Raw genomic sequence first — 18,723 nt, 5'->3', positions numbered from 1 at the left:
GCACACGATAAAGACAACACGACGACAGATCTGTTTTAAAGTGAAATTTGCAGTATATTAGGCAACTAACCCAATTCCAAGCAGTGCTAACTATCTTTGGGGTCACTACTCGGCCTGTAGTAATGAGGGAAAGTAGGACATTCATGCCAATCCGCAAGTTCTGAGAAACTTTGCTAAACCGTGGAGTATGCCGTAAGTGCATGCTGGAGTACTACTATGAAAATAATTATTAATGTATAAATATACAGTGCTGCGATTTTTGCCGTCTGTAAATAAGAAACGTATTTTCAAACTAGTATTTGAAAGATCTTTTTTTCATTTCAGATGCCCCACAATGCGGAAATCACCGTTACGAAGAACGGAATTAAAGTGAGAGGATTAACCGACATTATGTTCTCGAGCATCGAGAAAGTTCTCAACTGCACGTAAGCTAGAACACATTTACTTGATACACGCTTAATTTAGTATGGGGAGATGGCATCCATTCCCATCTATTACGGAGCGCCACATGGGGTGGTGGGGAAGTGTCGGGTCTGCGTTTAAACGATTCGTGGTCCCTGAGCGCGTTTTACCACGCAATATCAGCTGACCGCTGGCTCTCGATTTATTCAACATTTTTCTTCCGCGCACGGTAAAACTTTTACTCTGCATTCCGGTCTCGAAATACTGTGTTTCATGGTTTACAGGTCGGTATAGCCCCACACGACCGAGAGTGCACGGAGGAAAATGAAAAAACTACGATTTCTCACGTTACGTTTTCAGTTTCCCGCTTCATTTTTACTGTCTTCAGCAGTAGTTGAAAAGTGGAATGTGGTTTAATTTTTCTTGGGTAATCATTCACGGGAGCAGTCACATAGAAATGGCCCACTCCACCATGCCATCGCAACATCCTTCAACTTTCCACTCCCAACCCATTTCATCTGATCTGGGAATGTGCAGACTGCTCAACTGGCCGCGATAATCTTCTCCCAACAGCCCCAACGACTTATGCAGAATGCGCCTATCGTGTCAGGGACAATCTGCAACTGTCAGAAAAAATCACAGAATGCGGGCTCAAAACAGCTATCTACCGAGTAGTATGATAGCGGATCGTCGCCCCTCTCTCAATGATCGCCAGAGACGGCCCTTTGTGGCTCCCGGATGACTCGTCATCTTAGACCTCGCCAAGTGCATCAAGCATGTGTCTGCAGTACACCTAGTGGTGTATACCGCCCAGGTGTGCTCAAGTGAGCACTGCTAAGTGTAGAGACAAAATATTACATGAGCGATCTTTCCGTTATGTTGCCCCATTCCTACGCCAAGGCCTTTTGGTCTTCCTCACAGAGTAAACTTATTCAGTCTGTTTCTCCTTTAGTATTAAACACTTTGCATTGAAAGCTTTACAAATCCGGCCATTTTGCTTAGGAGGCTGCGCTCGGATTGCACAGCCCTCTCAAAAATTCTGAAATTCCGGCGACTAAAGAAGCGAGAAAATCTATCATTACAAAGCCAGTAACAATGCAGACAGGCTTAATTTTCCTACCCAACAAGTGCGTTGGCCAAAAGAAAAGAATGCGAAAGCATGAGAAGAAAAGGTAACAGGAGGTATACAACATTCGGCTGAACCAAATAAAAGTAGCCAACAAGATGTACATGCCCGCGTTACAATATTTTAGTTTAATGCCTAACCCCTCCAACAACCTGGGGTACAGAAAGCTCCGTTCCCGCTAGCATACCACATAACCGCGCTAATCGCATGATAGATGATTATAGTTGACTTGGGTCATGGTCTTAGACCATATCTGGCAGCGCCGTCATACGAAAAAAGACATTTCATGACTAAAAATACTGTATCCCATGACCAACCATTTTAGATGCGAAGCATCTCTTGCTCGGGGGCATGTCACTTGTCCGTGCCCCGTCCGCAGGGCCTATGATGATGATTGTGTCAGGATGCCCCTAGGGATTGGCCAACCAAAGAATCCATCACGAGATAGCTTCGCGTTCAACCACCGTCATCTTCCCGTAGGGGAACCGCTGAAGAAAAAGAAGGAGAAAAAGACAAAGCTGCGAAGAGGAGGGTCGTGTACGTTGCTCTCAGCCGGTGCACCAACGTCAACAACCTTTACCTCCCCAACGCTGACGGAGACTACCGATTTTACCACAGAGATGACAACATCGACAAGAACATGATTGACAAGTTTCAACGCCTCAATAACCACCGCCTACTCACTGTCTCACAACAGTACTTGCGTGCCTTTGCCACCGTTGTGGACCCGGACGCGGAATTCCCTCTGGCGATACTAAACACCAGATCACTCTAAATAACGGCAACACAATGGAACCACACGGAACCCCCATAATGCTTCGCATCCTCATCAGGTTTCCCCATGGGAAGATGGTGTAATATTTTTGATGAAACCTGAGGCACTAAGAGGTGAAGTCCCGTGTACTGGATAATTGCGCAAGAGGCGTACAACGATAGCTCGCACGGTCAGTTGTCACATCGGGCTAGAATCATCCAACTTTTTGGTTCTTTTACCCAAAGGATTATCTGCTTGCTTCAAGTCCATCACATCTCGTCTCGTGGATTTCGAGCAGTAGTCTAAGCGAGGTGTGCTCCCTTGGGCATTCTTTGTCACTTGTAGTTGGCATAGTGCATAGTCTTCGTGAAAATTTCGTAGTCGATGACTTCTGCGGCAGGAGCAAGGGCGCGGCCCAGCAGTAGCGCTCCGGTTTCGGCGGCTAAAGAGAGCAAAAGCAGCTGTAGCCGTTGCTTTCGTACCGGGCCTGGCGCGACAAATGCGGCGCGAAGTGGCTGCATTTAACTGAACTGAGTGCTCTGGGGAACCTCCAACGATCTGCCCTTATCGCGCCAACCATAGGACGAAAGCAAGAGCGAAAGTTTCCCTCCCTCTCTTTAGGCGCGCAACCAGCCGACAGCGGAAACCGCAGCGCCCCTGCTGGGCCGAGAGCTTTCCCCGGAACCGGCCGCTGTGGCCCAGAGAATTTTCACAAACACTGTACTTGTATAGGCACATCGTATGGCTAACACGCGCGGCGAGGAGAAATACATCGGCCCAATGCAGTGTATACAACCAATTGCCAGCCGGGCCCCAGAGAATCTCGAGCGGTGGCATACAGGTCAATGGGAACACCTGCAACGCACAAAGTAGTAGGCGCGCGAAAGCGGGGTTCCGTCCCATCATCCACGCTTTGCCGCTGCGCGTTGGTCGAAGGCTCCTCGCAGCCCGCACTGCGGCTAAACGAGCCGCTTCGTGTGCCGCAAGAGCACTGGAAGTTCGGCACTGAAGGTTCCGGGCAGCAGCATGGCGGGAGTAGTCAGGGTAACTACGTTACCACAGGTGGTAGGAGTCACTATGACCACACGCACGGGAAGAATCGTCTAACTCCGTGTTGAAGTTGCCTCGGAGATGCCTGCTTTATGTTTTTTACGAGCGCCTTACCCAGCTTGGCTATCGAGTTTACTGCGAATTCGCTCTCCTTCTTGTTCGCTGCCCAGGGCAACCTGAAGTGAAAGGAAAGGGGTTCTCCCAGCGCACAAAAGCCTAGACTGTGTTTTGGATGACAATGTACTCCATCCAATCCATTCGTGCCTGAATAAAAAAGAATGCTCACAGATAAAAGCTTGTACAAGCAAACGCTACATGATTTCATTGACCGACGCTGTGTCGTGCACGTCTTTGTTGAATACTTCTTCTGCGCTTGTACTTTGTTCATTATTGCGGAGCGAAAATCCTCTCTCCCCCCTCTAACAAGCGAGATTAAGTAAGAGAGATATATATATATAGTAAACCCCATTAAATTATCAGTTGGATTAACGGCGAGTGGGGACTGGTGCTTGGAGGGTGCCGGTGACTTGAGCTGCTCGTTCAGCAACTCCTCGCTTGACTTCGGGGTCGGAGCTGCCCAACGCCGCATTTTTGTCCTCCTCAGGACAGATGTGATGTGAGAGACTGTGAGAGACTGTTTCGGGGTATCCACAGTCGTGGAATTGGCGAGAAAGAAATATATATGGATGAATTGTGTGTACTCTTCCGCGACTACGGATGGTATTGTTTTGGAGAAGGCGCCAGTATCGTTCCTCTGGGATAGGCAGTGATCAGTGGAATGAAGGGTAGTGCCGGCAAGAGAGGCCGTACTGGCAACTAATTCCCTCGAAAGTCAAAAGGCGGTCGCGGGCTGATTAGGGTCAATGGGGAGGGGTTCGTCTTGACCCAGCTCGGACGGAAAGCTTTCGAGCTGTATGGTTCGCCGATTCATTTTCTTCCATCCCCGTATGAGGAAGAGTCCAAATCAGCTCAGCGTGAGATGTGGGAGGATTCCGAAGGAGAATTTTGGGAGCCTGCAAGACAACAGAGCCATCTTGGGTTTAGACCTGCAGAGTGCTTTCGACAAAGTGAGGCACTCTGCAATCCTGGCCCAGGTGTCGCGGCTAAACATGGTCAACAATCTATGCGTACATCAAGGATTTCTTGACGGGGGGACCACCGAGATCAACGCCGGGGACCTGCGGCTCAAAGAGAAGCTCGGCAGTGTTGGGACCCCCGAGGGCTCGTTCATCTCGCCATTACTTTTCAACCTTGTAATGATTGGGGTGGCCGAGCGGATCTCGCGAGTCGCGGGGGTCCGACACACCATCTACTTACGCCAATGACATAACGCTATGGGTCCCAGGTGGAAGCGACGGGCAGATCGAGGGTGCATTGCAAGAGGCGGTTGATGCTACCGAGGAGCAGCTGGACGGATCCGGGCTCGTCTGCTCTACAAGCAAGTCCGAGCTGTTGGTGATTCCACCGAAAGGGGCAGCTAGGAAGGCGAAATGCCACGATCCTGCGAGAGAGCAAGAGAAAATGAAGATCAGGACGAGGGGCGGTCACACGATCCCGGAGGTAGAGAAGATCCGAGTGCTGGGTATGCTGATTGAGCGCAAACGAGTGAACGGCGAGACGGTGAACCGTCTCGAGGCCAAAGTCACCACGGCAATTCGCCTCATAAAGAGGGTGTCAAACAGAAAAGCAGGCATGAAGGAACAAAGCCTCACCCGGCTAGTGCAGTCCTTCGCTATGAGCCACATTACGTACGTTGCTGCTTTCCACAACTTGAGGCAATGCGAGCGTAGTAAGATCAACGCGCTCATACGCAAAGCGTACAAGGCAGCACTCGGACTTCTCGACTGCACAAGCACGGAAACGTTCCTGGCCCTGGGAGTGCATAATACCTTGGAAGAACTCGCCGAGGCGCCGAGGACCGCCCAGCTCGTGCGGCTATCGGAAACAAGAACGGGCAGACAAGTGCTGCGTGACCTAGGCCTGGAGGCAAAGGAAGGGGGACCCGAGAATACAGACGTGCGTGTACCTGAAGCACTTAGCAGACGGTTGCGGGTATGTCCTGTGCCAAGAAATATGGACTCCGAGTTCAACAAGGAGCGGCGGGTGGCGAGGGCCAAGGCGCTCATCGATCTCCATGCCAAAGACAGGGGTGCTGTGTTTGTGGATGCAGCAGAGTATCCAGATGGCAGAAGAGCATTCGCCGCGGCAGTTGTAGGGGCAGCGACCGGTGCAACACGGACGGCGGCGAGTTTGCGGACTCGAGCGGCGCATCGAGCAGAGGAAGTGGCCATTGCCCTAGCCATCGCCGACCCCGAGTGCACGACTGTGCTCTGTGATTCTAGGACGGCAGTGAAACACTACGCCAGAGGAAGAGTCTGTGGTTAAGCCGCACGTGTGTTGCGTGCGGTCAATCTCGCGAGTGAAAGTAGGTGTGTTGTGATTAAGTGGTTTCCGGCGCACATGGGCAGTGATGTCTCGGATGGCGGCAACGCAAACCACAACGAGACGGCGAACGCGGCGGCGCGAGGACTAACCAACCGTGCCGCTGCTACTGCGGTCGACCCGACGTGGTGGTGGGAAACCAAGGACAGGATGACCTCTTACAATGAAATCGTGAAGTGGTACAGACTAGATACATCCGGGCTTGACCCGTGAGGAAGCAGTAAATATCGACAACTACAGACAGGGTCGTTACTCACCCCGGTGCTGATGAAGCACATATGTCCGAGTGTTTACGTAAGTGACCTTTGTTGTGTGTGCCGAAAGGAGAGAGCCACTGCGGCTCACATCCTTTGGGACTGTGCCAAGAACCCGCACCAAGCTACAACGATAACAACGATCCCGCCGCGGCTCGAGGCCGCAATGCGTTGCTACGATCAAGAAGTCCAAGCCCAGGCCGTCCAGCAGATCTCGGCGGCTCTCGAAAGGCAACGACCGAGCGAAACCGGAGGGAGGCTGCCACCCCAAAACCGGGGCAGGCGCAGTCGACCAAAGGCTGTAGTGAGGCCGCGGCCGGAGTAGAGGCGCAAACAGCCGGGAAGACGTCATGGCCGCGTCACGGTGACGCCTTCCTTACATGGGGCGACTAATCGTTCTTCAGGCATTTTTAATAAAGTTGTTTCGCTCGCTCGCTCGGGAGCCTGCGGGGAAACGTTACCCCGGGCAAAATTTTGAATGGCCGTTTTCGAATCATAGATTACAATTGTTGGGGTAAACTGATGCGTAAACCAAAGTGTAATGGCCATGTCTTCCGCACTGACAGGGATGTACATCCGGATAGTTAAATGTTGCTGAGGGGGTGCTTTAGGATCGAAGATAGCGGTGAGTGCATAAGCGTCGTGTTGCCGATATCTAGCGGCGTCCAAATATGCGGTGGTCTGGCTCACCGGGTTTTACGGCATAGGACGCCTGCATGATGTTCCCGGCGTTTAACATTGTGCTCCGATGGCAGGTTACGGGGAACTGGCCGAACGAATAAGAGGTTGTGTAAGTCCGCAGGAATGCATAATCTTCGTCAGTAAAGGCCGGTACATGAAGCCCGAGCGAATATTAGATGAATCGCACTGACGGGATGTAGAAAGGTGGGGAAGTTGAGTCATAGAGGGTGCTTCCATGAGCTCTGCAGATGTGATCTATACATGCCTACGCGTTCGAGTTTGGCAATGGAAGTGCTTTGAAAGATTAGAAGCGTCGCATTTCAGATTATTTGAATGATGCTATTGGGCTTAGATAGTTCTGTATTAGTGTAGCTAAGGTATGGTAGGGAGAATGTGTTGCGACTCAGCACGAAGGCATGTATTAGTCGGAGACGCTGGCATTCTGTCCTTCCCTTGTTGCGGGCTGTTATGCGACGATTGAGGCCCATAGTTTGGTTGGCATGAGAGGTGTGTGGCGAAATGTATCGGGTGTTGGCTAAGTTGCGTTGTATTGCCAAGACTAATATATTACGCATAGAGACCCTTGGCACGAGACTATTGTGAATTTTTATCCCTGTGTCCGGAGTAAACCAGGACCGGGTACTTGAAGGGAGGGTCATGAGTTCCGACTTACAAGGGGGGGGCGGGGGTGTCTCACGGCCGGTGAGTGTCGCTTCTGTGACAACGACGTCTTTGTCTCCCTGAAGGGCCTTCTGGATTGTGCAAAAAAAAGGCATTCCTGTCTCTAACGTGTTGTTGGCGGGCAGGGTTTCCAGGTCCTCAGAACAAAAAGTAGCCAGGACAATCGCCAAAAGTAGACAGCAAAGTCACCACCTTTATCTTAACGTTTTAAAAGTAGCCAGGAAAATCGCCATTTCTGGGAAAAACCGATGCTAGCAATTTATTTTCGACGTAAACTTGCCCCCTTCCGGGTTTTCACTTTGCCCGACGGGTTTTTTCGGCAGCAGGCCGGTTGCTGGTTCGTACTTAAAACCGGCCATCATTGGCGGGTTTTTTGGCCATCCTGCCACGAATATTTTTTTTTCTTTTTATAAGCGCCAATTCAGAAACTGCGATGCGACGATAAATATGTGTCGTCAAGCTGCGGAAAAACACGAGAGCAGAGACAATACGCGGGCGGACGAGCTCCTTGAAATGTAGGGGGACCACGGGTAGGAACAACACAACAAAGTGCCGCCACCGCAGCCAGGTGGTATAGTATTGCGATTATTGCACAGTATTACGCGTCTACGTACATATGAATATCAAATACATTGTGTCATATGAACTGAACACTTTTTTAATGTTCTTTTGGTAGATTAAGATGCAAATAAGACCTTTACTGGACAAAGTATGTGCAGTTACTTTTCAGTGCAGCGCATTCAGAGCAAAAACCAAACCTCAGTCACTTTCCGTACAAACGCTATGTTTATTTCTCTCTAGAAGAGCGCTACAATAAAGTGAATTCATTGTTAATAACACTTAGAGTTCCTTTAACACAAATTCAATCCTCTATATAGCACGCCCCCCACCCGCTTCCCCCGCTGTTGGGCTGGTATTTTTTTCGGGGAAAGGTGACAACCCTATTTCCATGGCCTGCGTAGAAAAAATAGCAGGAAGTCAGAGGATTAGCGAAACTGGATTAAAAATACTATTCTATTGCTGCGGATAGGAATCGTAACAGTTGTGCTTCGTTTTCTCGAAGAAACATAAATATGTTACTTTACGTAACGTCTTAGAGTTTGCGTTTCCTGCACACTGTTTTTCACCCCTTTCACTGCCTCATTATATTCCCGTGCCTATTATAAATCGTCCAATACGCTCCTTCACCACGTGTAATTTCAAGCGCCCGTGAACTACCTAAACACCGCACTTCAAACTGAGGGCGTTGCTTTATGTCTTCGATGCGATTTTAAGGCAGGTGATGGATATTTAAAATAAGCGAAAACACTTTTTTCGCATTGTTTTGGTAAGTAGCAGTGTACGTGACACTCACTCCTTGGGCCCTATTCTCCAGTTCGCTATATCTTTGCCGTAAGGGGTCGAGGAGGCTGGAAATATATAAATAATCATGAGCCCTCAAAGGAGCCAGAAAGTACCCAACTCGTCACACTAAAAGTTCCGTTGCCACAATCCTCTAAAAGTCGCTAGTTTGTCGACAAAGCGCCAAACCTGGCAACCCTGTATAATGGCGGGGACGGCGGGCAATTTAAGATTGGAGTCGTAGACCGAGGTGTATAATAAAATTGTCACTTCTTAGCGTATGTCGCGTGCAGAGTCTTTTAACGTACAGTATTCCGAACGCGGGCGGAGGAAAGATCCTGGGAGGTATCTTTTTGCCCGCTATTGCCTATTACTGTGGGTTTGGAGAGATCAGACTCGAATCTAAAGCGCTGAGCGTGGGTGAGCTCCCATATGAGACGGGCTTTGCCTCTGGTGTTTGTGGAAACCCAGTCCGTGTGTGGGGATTTGAAATCGCCTGACATGAGTAGAGGATGAAGTTGTGAAGCCTAATAGAGATGTAGAACAGTTGTTTGAATGTGTGTGAGTGTCCACGGGTTACTGTATACATTGAGTATATGTAATAAGTAGGCTTTTCGATTGGGGGATAAAAAACAACTAAATCACGTGGAATATCAACACTGTGGAATCGTAAGGTTCCCCCGGGAATGTTACGTTGAACGAATAACTCAGCGTATTAGTTATCGTGAGGTTGTAAGACATGGTAGCTCGTCAACTTGACATGAAGTCCAGGTTCTTGTAGTTCTGCCGCAAGAGGAGCTTGTCGTTCTGTGGAAAGAAGTAACTGCAGGTTAGAGTGTTTGCGGGTAAATCCTCTGCAATTCCACTGCCAAAAGAACGTGGCATCTTGCTTATTCATCTTTCTATTCCCTAGGGGGAATGGGCTATTTTGCGGCAAATTGGGGTCGCAAGTAGTGGAGACGATTGCCTACATGCATCAGCGTATACCCGAACGGAGTGATTCAATGGTTGCCTTCATGGCAGCCTGCTTAGCCAAGAGAATTTGCACGTGTTGTAAATATTCTTCTCTGTGCTCCTCAAGAGCTATCTTGCATGAAGTCTTCATCCCAGCGAGGCGATCGTCTGATGTGTTGGATTTGTCAGAGGAAAAGTGGTTGGTCGTGGCCTAGAGCATTACGGGGTGAGGCCTGGAAATATCCTGGAAGAGCAGGAGTTAGCTGCTCCAATTGAATGCGGGGAATAGCAGGAATAGTGAGGAGGTGCTTTCTTAAGAGCTTATTTTCGTGCTTCCAGGCTGCATTTTCTAGCTTCAAGGGGATTATTTATGCACTGATAGCTCGTAATTCTTCAAGAATTTCAGTTTGCGTATCACAGGAGGGTGAGACATGTCAGGGTAATAATGATGTTGATGGAGAACTGGGAGGCGAGCACTGGCAGCTCACCTTTGTTTTGTCGGTGCCCGATGGAGGGAGCTGTGAGGCATCGGAGTGACACAGCGAATGTGGTCGCCCATTGAGAACAATTTCCGAGGCCTCAGCAGCTTTCAGCGGAAGAAGTCTGTAGAAATCGATCTTGATGAAAGTGGTGTCGGGGGAGGACGAGAACTTGCTTCGTTATTTATTGCGTGACAATGTGCCTCACTTAATTTACGTACTGGGCCCATGCGTTTAACTGCAATACTATCGTCGCAGATTTTGCAGATTCCTTCCAATACTTGTGTTGCGGCATCACATAGAAGCTGCAGCCTCAGCTTACAACGCGGAAGGTCGGCGCGGTTGGTTGCGCTTGGGACACGCTGCTGGCCTTGTAGCATGAGGGCGTTTACAAACGATGCATTTCGGCGTATATTGACGATGCTCGCTGCCATTAATAAGTCCGTAGGTTGGGCACTGAGAGGGAGCTTGTCCGGTTGGGCAGACACTGCGTCAATGCTCTGGCGGCCAGTCTGAAGTGTAAGCGTCTCATTTTTTTGCGAAAGGCTTGCGGCGGTATGTTGGACCACGATTGCTTACCCAGCAAGTGATGATGGTTCTATTGAGCAGAATTTGTACCATGTCAAAGTCGTTTTGCCGCTTGGGATTGAGCACCCCGAGTACAGGGTAGAAGTGGGATGTGATGTGAAGGATTTGTTCTGCGGTTTCGTCGTCTGGGGTGTTAAAAAGGCGCCGGTCGCTGCATTAGATGACGCGGGTAAGTGCGTAAGTGACAGGTAATGCTTTCCATGCAAGGTGAGTTCGTCAAGCTTAGTATAATTTTGTGCTCGCCTTTCGTCGGGGTTGCCCTCGCATGAATACGAATTTGATCACCTTCATGGGGACATAGTCCCGCTTGCTTTTACACTGTGTCAGCCAGGGTGGTCAGGGAAACTTGTGTGAGCGCTAGACGTCCACTCGCTCGATGAGTCACCTTGATGTCGCCCTCCGGTAAAAGGAGAACCGGGAGAATCGTGCGTGCCACCCGGCAGCGGTGTCGGGTGCAAGAGAGATTATGAGGATATGGGATAGAGAAATTTGCCTCGAGCGATTGTCCACGAGCTTGTTGGCGGCGACGTATAATCACCCACGAGGAGTGGGCGAGGTCCTCTGGGATGATGTCCTCTCTTTTGACGGTAACTTCCATCATGGTGTTGCAAATACGTTGATCCGCCGCCCTGCCAGCGCCCTCGCGCAGCGGAGTCAAGGCTGACGGCACGAACTGTGGAATGCTGCCGGCAGCCGCACACAGCTGCGGAGCGAGCCGACGTCGTTGCTGTTCCTCGCAGTGTCGTTAGGGATAGCTTCCCTTGTGGACAGTTCGACTCGCCAGTTGGGTCGATGTTGATAAAAGTTGTGTCAGGAGAGGACGAGAACTTGCTTTTTTCTTTATTGCGTGACAACGTGCCTCACTTAATCTACGTACTGGGCCCCTGTGTTGAGCTGGAATACTATCGTCGGAGATTTCGCAGATTGCTTCCAATACTTGTGTTGCGGTATCACTTTCGTTAGGATACATGTAACGACCTATCATTGCCCCTATTAACAAACAGAACATAATAAAAACGTTTTTCACCAACTATTGGGAAGACGTAACTTCGCTTGCGTATTTAGAGTACCGAATATCCTCCTAGGAGGGTAGAACAGAACAACCAAACTGCACCTTGCGCTGATTTCCTTGTCTAGACGGGTTATTGTCGCGATTGATGTAATGACGGCCCAAAGATTTAAGGATGCAGCGGATGATTTCACCGCATGGTGTTTTTTATGCGAAGTTACCTCTTGAAGACACACTCTAAGAAAGTGATTGCAGTTTGCCCATCAAAGAGCGCAGGTAGCCGTCCAGCCTGTTACAACTATTCGAGCTTAGGCCATCATCTTACGAACAAAAAAAAACGCTTCTACAGGAATAGATGCTTGGAGAGCTGGTTAGTTATAAGTACTGTACCAATCGAATAAACAATATTTTCTTTTCATAGCAGCAATCTATGGAATGGTTATGCGTTCTTCTTGCATCCCTGTAGCCGTAATGGTATTTGCAAACGTGCAGAAATATTTCCATGGGTGAGTTAGTGAGAAAAGAAACTTTAAACTTAAAAGAAATGTTTGAAACCATACAAGCAGGTTTTACACCACTTATACAACTTCGGTGCTATCTAAGAATTTGTATAAATAGCATAGCAACGATATCTTAATTCTCCTACTAGCGCCCTTTACTAAACACGCTGCTTCTTTAAATAGAACCCAAATTTGCGCGGATATTTTGAAATGGTAGAAGTATATTTTGCGTCGCATTTTGTTGCCCTTATTGGGTATAGGCAGATAAATTGGAACAATCACGATTGGAACGTTTGGAACAATCATAAAACAATTGGGGAACAATCACGGTAAGGTGTAAACATCAATTTTGAATTATGCTAGGACTCGTCATCGTTGTTCTCCCGTAAATTATAAATTTTATTGTGCGGTATTAAAGAAAATTGGGCAGATATATTATTGTATGACTAGATCAATTGTCGCCTGATCTGAAAATAACAACCTCGTGCGCATGTTTCATCCATGAAGCTACAGATACCGACTGCCGTCGACGATGACATTTGGAAATCGTAGCCCGAATGGAACATTTAGCACTGGAATCTTAGGCGACCTGCATCACAACGTGAGTAAAAGTGCGATACCCTATTTCATTTTAAATATATAGAAAAAGTTCGAAAAACTACAGTTGTTGCCCACGCGGATTGAATGTCTACGCGAAACGTAAAAGTGCTGCGACACCTAAGCCCTCTTCTGATGTAACGATTCCGAAAGCATGAGTTCCTTATTTCCGAACCTGCACTTACTTTTCTATTATCATCACTATGCTCTACCTTTCAGATGTTTATTCTTCGTTAGATTTGTATGAATCAACTCTAAGAGGAGAGCGCATTTTGCGGGGACTTACTTTGCTACTCGTGTGGCGGACATTTTGTAATTAGAATGCTCAATGTAGGCCTTAGCGCAAGCTTAAAACATACATTTTTGAACCGAAGGCCACAACACAACCACTAGGTTCGCCATTGCCATTTTCCCTTGTATTCTTTTGTTGTTCTATCGCTTAAAACTGCTGTGGACACACCAGCGTTGTCATCTCCAAGCAGGGACGACCTTCAGCGAGAACGTAGTTTGCGTTTTGTCTAGTGGCTGCTACCGTTTGATACGTCTCTGTGATACTTTTTTACTTATATAATTTAGAATAAGAATAAGATGCAGTTTATATTTTTCCCTAAGAATATTTCTCATCTACAAATAGGGCCCGCTCTTCCCGGTCGCTATTTTAGTTAGCCTAAACAAAAAGAGAAAATACGAGATATTCCCATCCGCTTTAGCGGCGCTTGTGAAGTAGCGCAAGCCCACCTCTAAAGCAATTCTGTGGATCGTTAGGTGTGCTGAGTCCATGCTGTTAATAAAGCAAATTTGATGAATGGCAGCAAGCAGTCGTGTTTAAACTCAAAAGTGTGATCTGGATTGTGGCACTACTAATGGCAATTTTGCGTGCCGCATTACTTGGTCATGCCACATTGCATGCCGATCTCTTGGATAGAAGCGCATTCTCAATATTTTCATTTCGCGAAATTTTATGGTTCGATGTATAAACCAGACACTCTAGCGCAATCTTTTGAAGCTGAACGGTGGGATTTTCCTTGAGTGTACGTGGCATCCTGCTGTTCATAATGGCTGCAGCACACTGTTCGTTGGCTCAGCTGCCAACATTCGTTGTTCATTTTACTCATTTCTACACGCTATTCGTCCCATTCTGCTGGTCTAAAAGTACATGAACTGAGGATGGAGGTCGTGGCAACGAAGTTGTACAAGTCAAGTCACATACACAGATCTAGTCGAACCGAAGTACAGAAAAATCCGGTTGTAGCGAGCAGCGGAACTCAACGCAATTTATTCGCTATACAAAGTAGTTCGATATACTCTAACCCGCCTATAACAAACTTCAGCATTAAATTTTTTATAAACAATGTGAACAGTTTACTGAAAACGTGATGGCAAAAGAAAGACCATTCCAGTCACCACGAATAGTAATAAACCCCAAAATAAATAGCTTACAGAGAAATTGATGTCCATTTGCAGTAAGCGGTAATTTTAGCCTGAACATTACATTAAGGCACCATCAATGAGAATCGCATTCTCGGAATACGACATCATTTTAATGAACTTCAGTCCGCGTTCTTGTATTTTGGCGGAAAAATCCCGCAGCACAGTGCCAGCAGAAAGGGCTTCTTGGAACATCGGTCAAGAGCGATCACCATCCGGCGTCGACTCGTCGATGGCTCCGGCACCAAACGCCATGACGTCAGCAAACATTTTAGATTCCAGTGGTCTCACTATCACAGCAACATCACCGCCGACCGTCAAAATTCCTCCAAGGCAACTTTTCTGGTCGAATGTTCGGAGTATCGGCGAGTTCTTCCCAAAGCATTGTCATGTCGCTGCCTCGTTACACTGCCCTCGCCCCTTCCGCGCCCTCTCGACACATTCCAGCATGGTGGAAGAAGTTGCGAATTGCGTCTCGAGTCACGTCATGCCAGCGAACAAATTATTCTTCAATTCGTCATTGACCAGCGTAGCGCCCCCGCCGCTGCGGTTAACGGAAGCGCGGGGGTTCAGTGCGGCGCGCATATAAGGTTAAAGGAGTACTGACACGAAATTTCAAAGCTGAGATAACTATGTAAAACGCTTCCTTTTTATCAGGAGATATCTCCCAGCAAGTTTCAACAGCAACCGTTCAGCGAAACATATTTAAAATCCATTTTAATCTTCGCCCGCACGAGAAAGCCCAGATCGGGTCGACGTGACATCATCTGCTACATGCCCCAAACTGCCGACGTCGGGGCTCCCGTGACGAAGCCGACGCACTGGCTGTGGTTGGCGCGCGCTGCTCGGGCGTGTGTACACGTCATGCTTTTGGGACTGACGTCATGCTGCCCGGGCCTGTGGGGACGGCGAAGACCTTTGCCGGTCTGGGCGCGCGCGTGCGCTCGCTCGCGCGCGCTTCCAGAGAGGCAGCGATACGGCAAGAATGGTGACGCCATGTGATACATGCTGTCATGGCGGCCGCTATGCGTTTTTTTGTCGAAACCGAAACTGGCACGAATAAACGACGCCGTAAATGAATGTTTACGCTGCGCTCGACCGTCTAATCTGTCATTCTATGATTAGTGGGCTGGTTGGCACGCATAGCAGCGAAAAAAACGTAACATAAAAATTTCGTAAAGTACTCCTTTAAGAGCCGCCGGCGTATAAGGTTAAGAGCCGCAGCCGGCGCAGAAGCGCGTTGGCGTGAGTTTCGTGACTGATCACGCACGCTCAGAGTTCAACATGTGCATTGTTTAGTTCGTTATAAAAAATAATTTTACATGCATAATTGCACAAGAACAGAGTTTTCGCTATAGAGCATACGTCGCTCTATCAGAGTTCGTCATATTCGGTTTTGAATGTAACGATCATTGGGGCTAATGTCTTTGAGTGATTGTTTCTATTCTTCCATTCCCTCACAAGCAGAGTAGGGACCTTGAGTAATCTCAAACTGCCTTGTAACGCTCCTCGTTGCAAGATATGGCGAGCTAAGGCGGTGTGCTGTTGAGTCCAAGGATGCGGGTTAGATTCCGGTCGCGGTGGCAGCTTGAAAGGGGAAAAGCGTGAACGCACATGTGTGGATAGTTCGGCGTAAGTTGAAGATCACCAGGAAGGGAACCTTAATCCGGAGCCCTCTACTACGGCTCACCTCATAGCCCATGTGTAGCTTCAGGGTGTTAACCCCGCAATGAATAAGCAAGACGGGGTGAAGCTTGGCAAAATACACTCGCTGCCTTGTGAGTAGGGTGTTTTTTGGTAGGCCTCTTTTCTGGGCTGCCCTCGCGGATGCCTACATGGCAAGCTTGAAACCGTACCTGATAGTATTAAGCGTCGCTGTTTTTAATTAACTTTACTTTCCTGCTTTATCACTGTGCTTTTACTGTACGCAGGCAAAACACGTCACTGCGCAGCCACCTAAAAGCACACAATAGCGCATAAAAGCTCGCTTTTTTGTGCCGAAAGGAATATCTTTGATAGGTAACTTGTTCGGAAAAACTGAAAGCCGTTCCAGTCGATGTTAAACCTGTCGGAAGGGCAGAGCAGTGATTCGCCATAATGGGCTATAGCGCCGTTATCCGCTCAGTGCTACCACCTATTATTATCTTCGCCGCCCTGTCTCACTACCCTCTTGATGGATGGAACGGAGGTTTGTTCACTGCGCTTCAAATGTTCGGCCTTCGCATTTCTCGCGCGCCCCCTGCCTGAAACTGCGCAAGCGGGCTGTTCTTTTCGTGCTTGCTTTTCCTCCCGCACGTTCCGGCGTTGCTTTGCCACTTTTTTTCACTTACTACCGTAAAAACCAACCCGACGAGTGTTCCTAACTAAGTTAGCGCGGGGACTGCGGGTTAATTACATACATTTTGCCTCAAATGTACCTGCAGTTTTTTTTTTGCGCTAAACAACAGGGAGATGCATGACCAGTGTCAGCGGTTCAAGAGTTTCGAACGCTTATGACTATTTAAACCGCTCATTTTTCGAAACCTGTGCGAAACGCCCTGACGACCGTACTCCGGGCTATACTTGGGTCCGTTATCTCGCTGCGGCGCCTGATTCCGGCAGTCGCTTGACATCGACCGTTACAGCGATCTACGACGACAAGGCCAGCCCGCAAAGTGCTCTGCACTTTAAACTTTCTATATTTGATTACTCAAACAATTCATGATGAGTGTATTGGGTGATTCGCTCATTTCTTGGCAACATAACAGTGTTGTGGAAACAATTGAAAAACTAAGTTTTTAGCTCCGCGTTAGGAATAAACTCAAGGGGAGAAGCCCAAGGACTCTCGTAGAGGGCGGCAAGAAGAGACAAAAGTTTTAAGCCAGCTTTCAATTTAGACGTGGACCTTCAATGATCTTACAGGATCTCGTTTTTATATGCCTCTTCGGGTTCACAAAAGCTTGGAGGAGGAACAAAAATAACGAATTGCTTGGTTTTGTTTCAGCGCACGGACGTGACAATGCCGTGCATAGGGAGAAGCTACGAGCGGGATGACGTTGGATACCCCACTTCACCTGTCTTCTTTATGCCTGTTACCATCATGGCAGGAAGGAACCGAACGCAGGAAACCAATATGGCCGGCTACCTTCTTACCTTCGACGTTGAAGTAAGCTATTGTGGTTTGGTGAAGATTTGTATAGCCATAAAAACTTCTGCGACCAACCCCCTCTTTAAGACATCATACTAGCGGCACATGCCGCAGTACGTATATACGAGTTGCGGGGCACCAAGCACCCACGCGTTGAAGACATGTTATCAACGCATGCACGCACTGCCTATTCCACCACTAGTGTCTTTAGCTGATGGGGAACTTTACTCTGTAGGTGTTCGCCCCCCACCGCAAAGATACCCAGGCTGTTGGTCCACCTACACTTCGTAATACCCCTCCCACTCCTTCTAAACCCCGCTTAGGGATCCTCTCGGCGCGCATGGTGACCCAGAAGGCTCACTGGGATTTTGCAAGGCTGGTGCTCCAATCGTTAGGAGGCCTAAAGCCTTCAACAAAAATTGCAAATAAATCGACAAAGCAAACATGTACTGAATCGAGTGTAATTTTAGATTTTAACTTGGAAATCGTGACGCCGAAAGTCCAGAAACTACACACCCATTATCGTGAAAGAAAAAAATGCGCTCAAAATTAACCAATACTTTCCAGCAGTAGTACTTAAAAAAGCTTTTAACACAGCCTGGGGCAACAGAGAAGCAAATAAAGATATCGCCTCCAAAAAAGCTTGCCACCCTTAAACCTTAGAACTGCTTCTTCTGGATTTGGAGGGTTGCAAAATGTCTGAACATCATGGTAAAAAGGTGGCGGAAGAGTTCCTATATTTAAACTCGGTAAACGCACAGGTTGTTTAAATATCTAAAGCAGGTAATGCTTATAATAAGGCTTCAATAAAGCTGTTTCTTACAAAATGAACATTGGTGACTAAGGTACTCAACAAATGACTCCAATGAAGGATGGTGAGAGCGGACAAGGCAACACTGTGACCTAATTCTTTTTCAATACAAGTGACTAACAAAGGCGCGACTGTATTTTAAAGCATCCAAAGCATACTTTACCGATGTTTGGGTCATCTTGGGTAGTTGGCTGCAAAATTGAATTTTGCGTCATACTTCCTGGTTTTTCAAGGCAAGTGCCACCTGGTAGCACCTTGTAGCTTGAAAAATTTACTACGTTATCAAAAATCCAACCTAGTTTAAACGCAGCAGGAGGTAAAATTTTTCCTATATCGATGCTTTGTGCCTCGTTTATTTTCGTTGTTGGTGAAACTTGTAATTCCTTTGAAGAAATTGTATAAAAAAGCACATTCATCTTATAAATGCACCGAGAATTTCTCCCGACACCTCTCGTACCTCGAGGCCTCCCTCTGTACATTTTACCGCAAAGTTGCGGGA

General features: G+C 48.0%; 1 protein-coding gene across 1 annotated transcript in view; it reads left to right on the top strand.

Moving 5' to 3' along the window:
* The first annotated feature begins 5,405 nt into the window (after positions 1-5,405).
* The window catches only part of LOC144153335 (uncharacterized), a 65,927-nt gene continuing 52,609 nt past the window's right edge, over positions 5,406-18,723 (top strand). The window contains exon 1 of the mRNA XM_077684986.1: positions 5,406-5,657. Coding sequence (XP_077541112.1) covers positions 5,406-5,657 — 252 coding nt within the window. The remainder of the gene's footprint in view (positions 5,658-18,723) is intronic.

The sequence above is a fragment of the Haemaphysalis longicornis genome, unplaced genomic scaffold, assembly GCF_048455015.1.
Source record: "Haemaphysalis longicornis isolate Haplotype H1 unplaced genomic scaffold, Haemaphysalis longicornis Haplotype H1 scaffold_9, whole genome shotgun sequence".
NCBI classification, from domain to species: Eukaryota; Metazoa; Arthropoda; class Arachnida; order Ixodida; family Ixodidae; genus Haemaphysalis; species Haemaphysalis longicornis.
The sequence above is the reverse complement of the archived record's forward strand: the minus strand, read 5'-3'. Positions and strand labels throughout refer to the sequence as shown.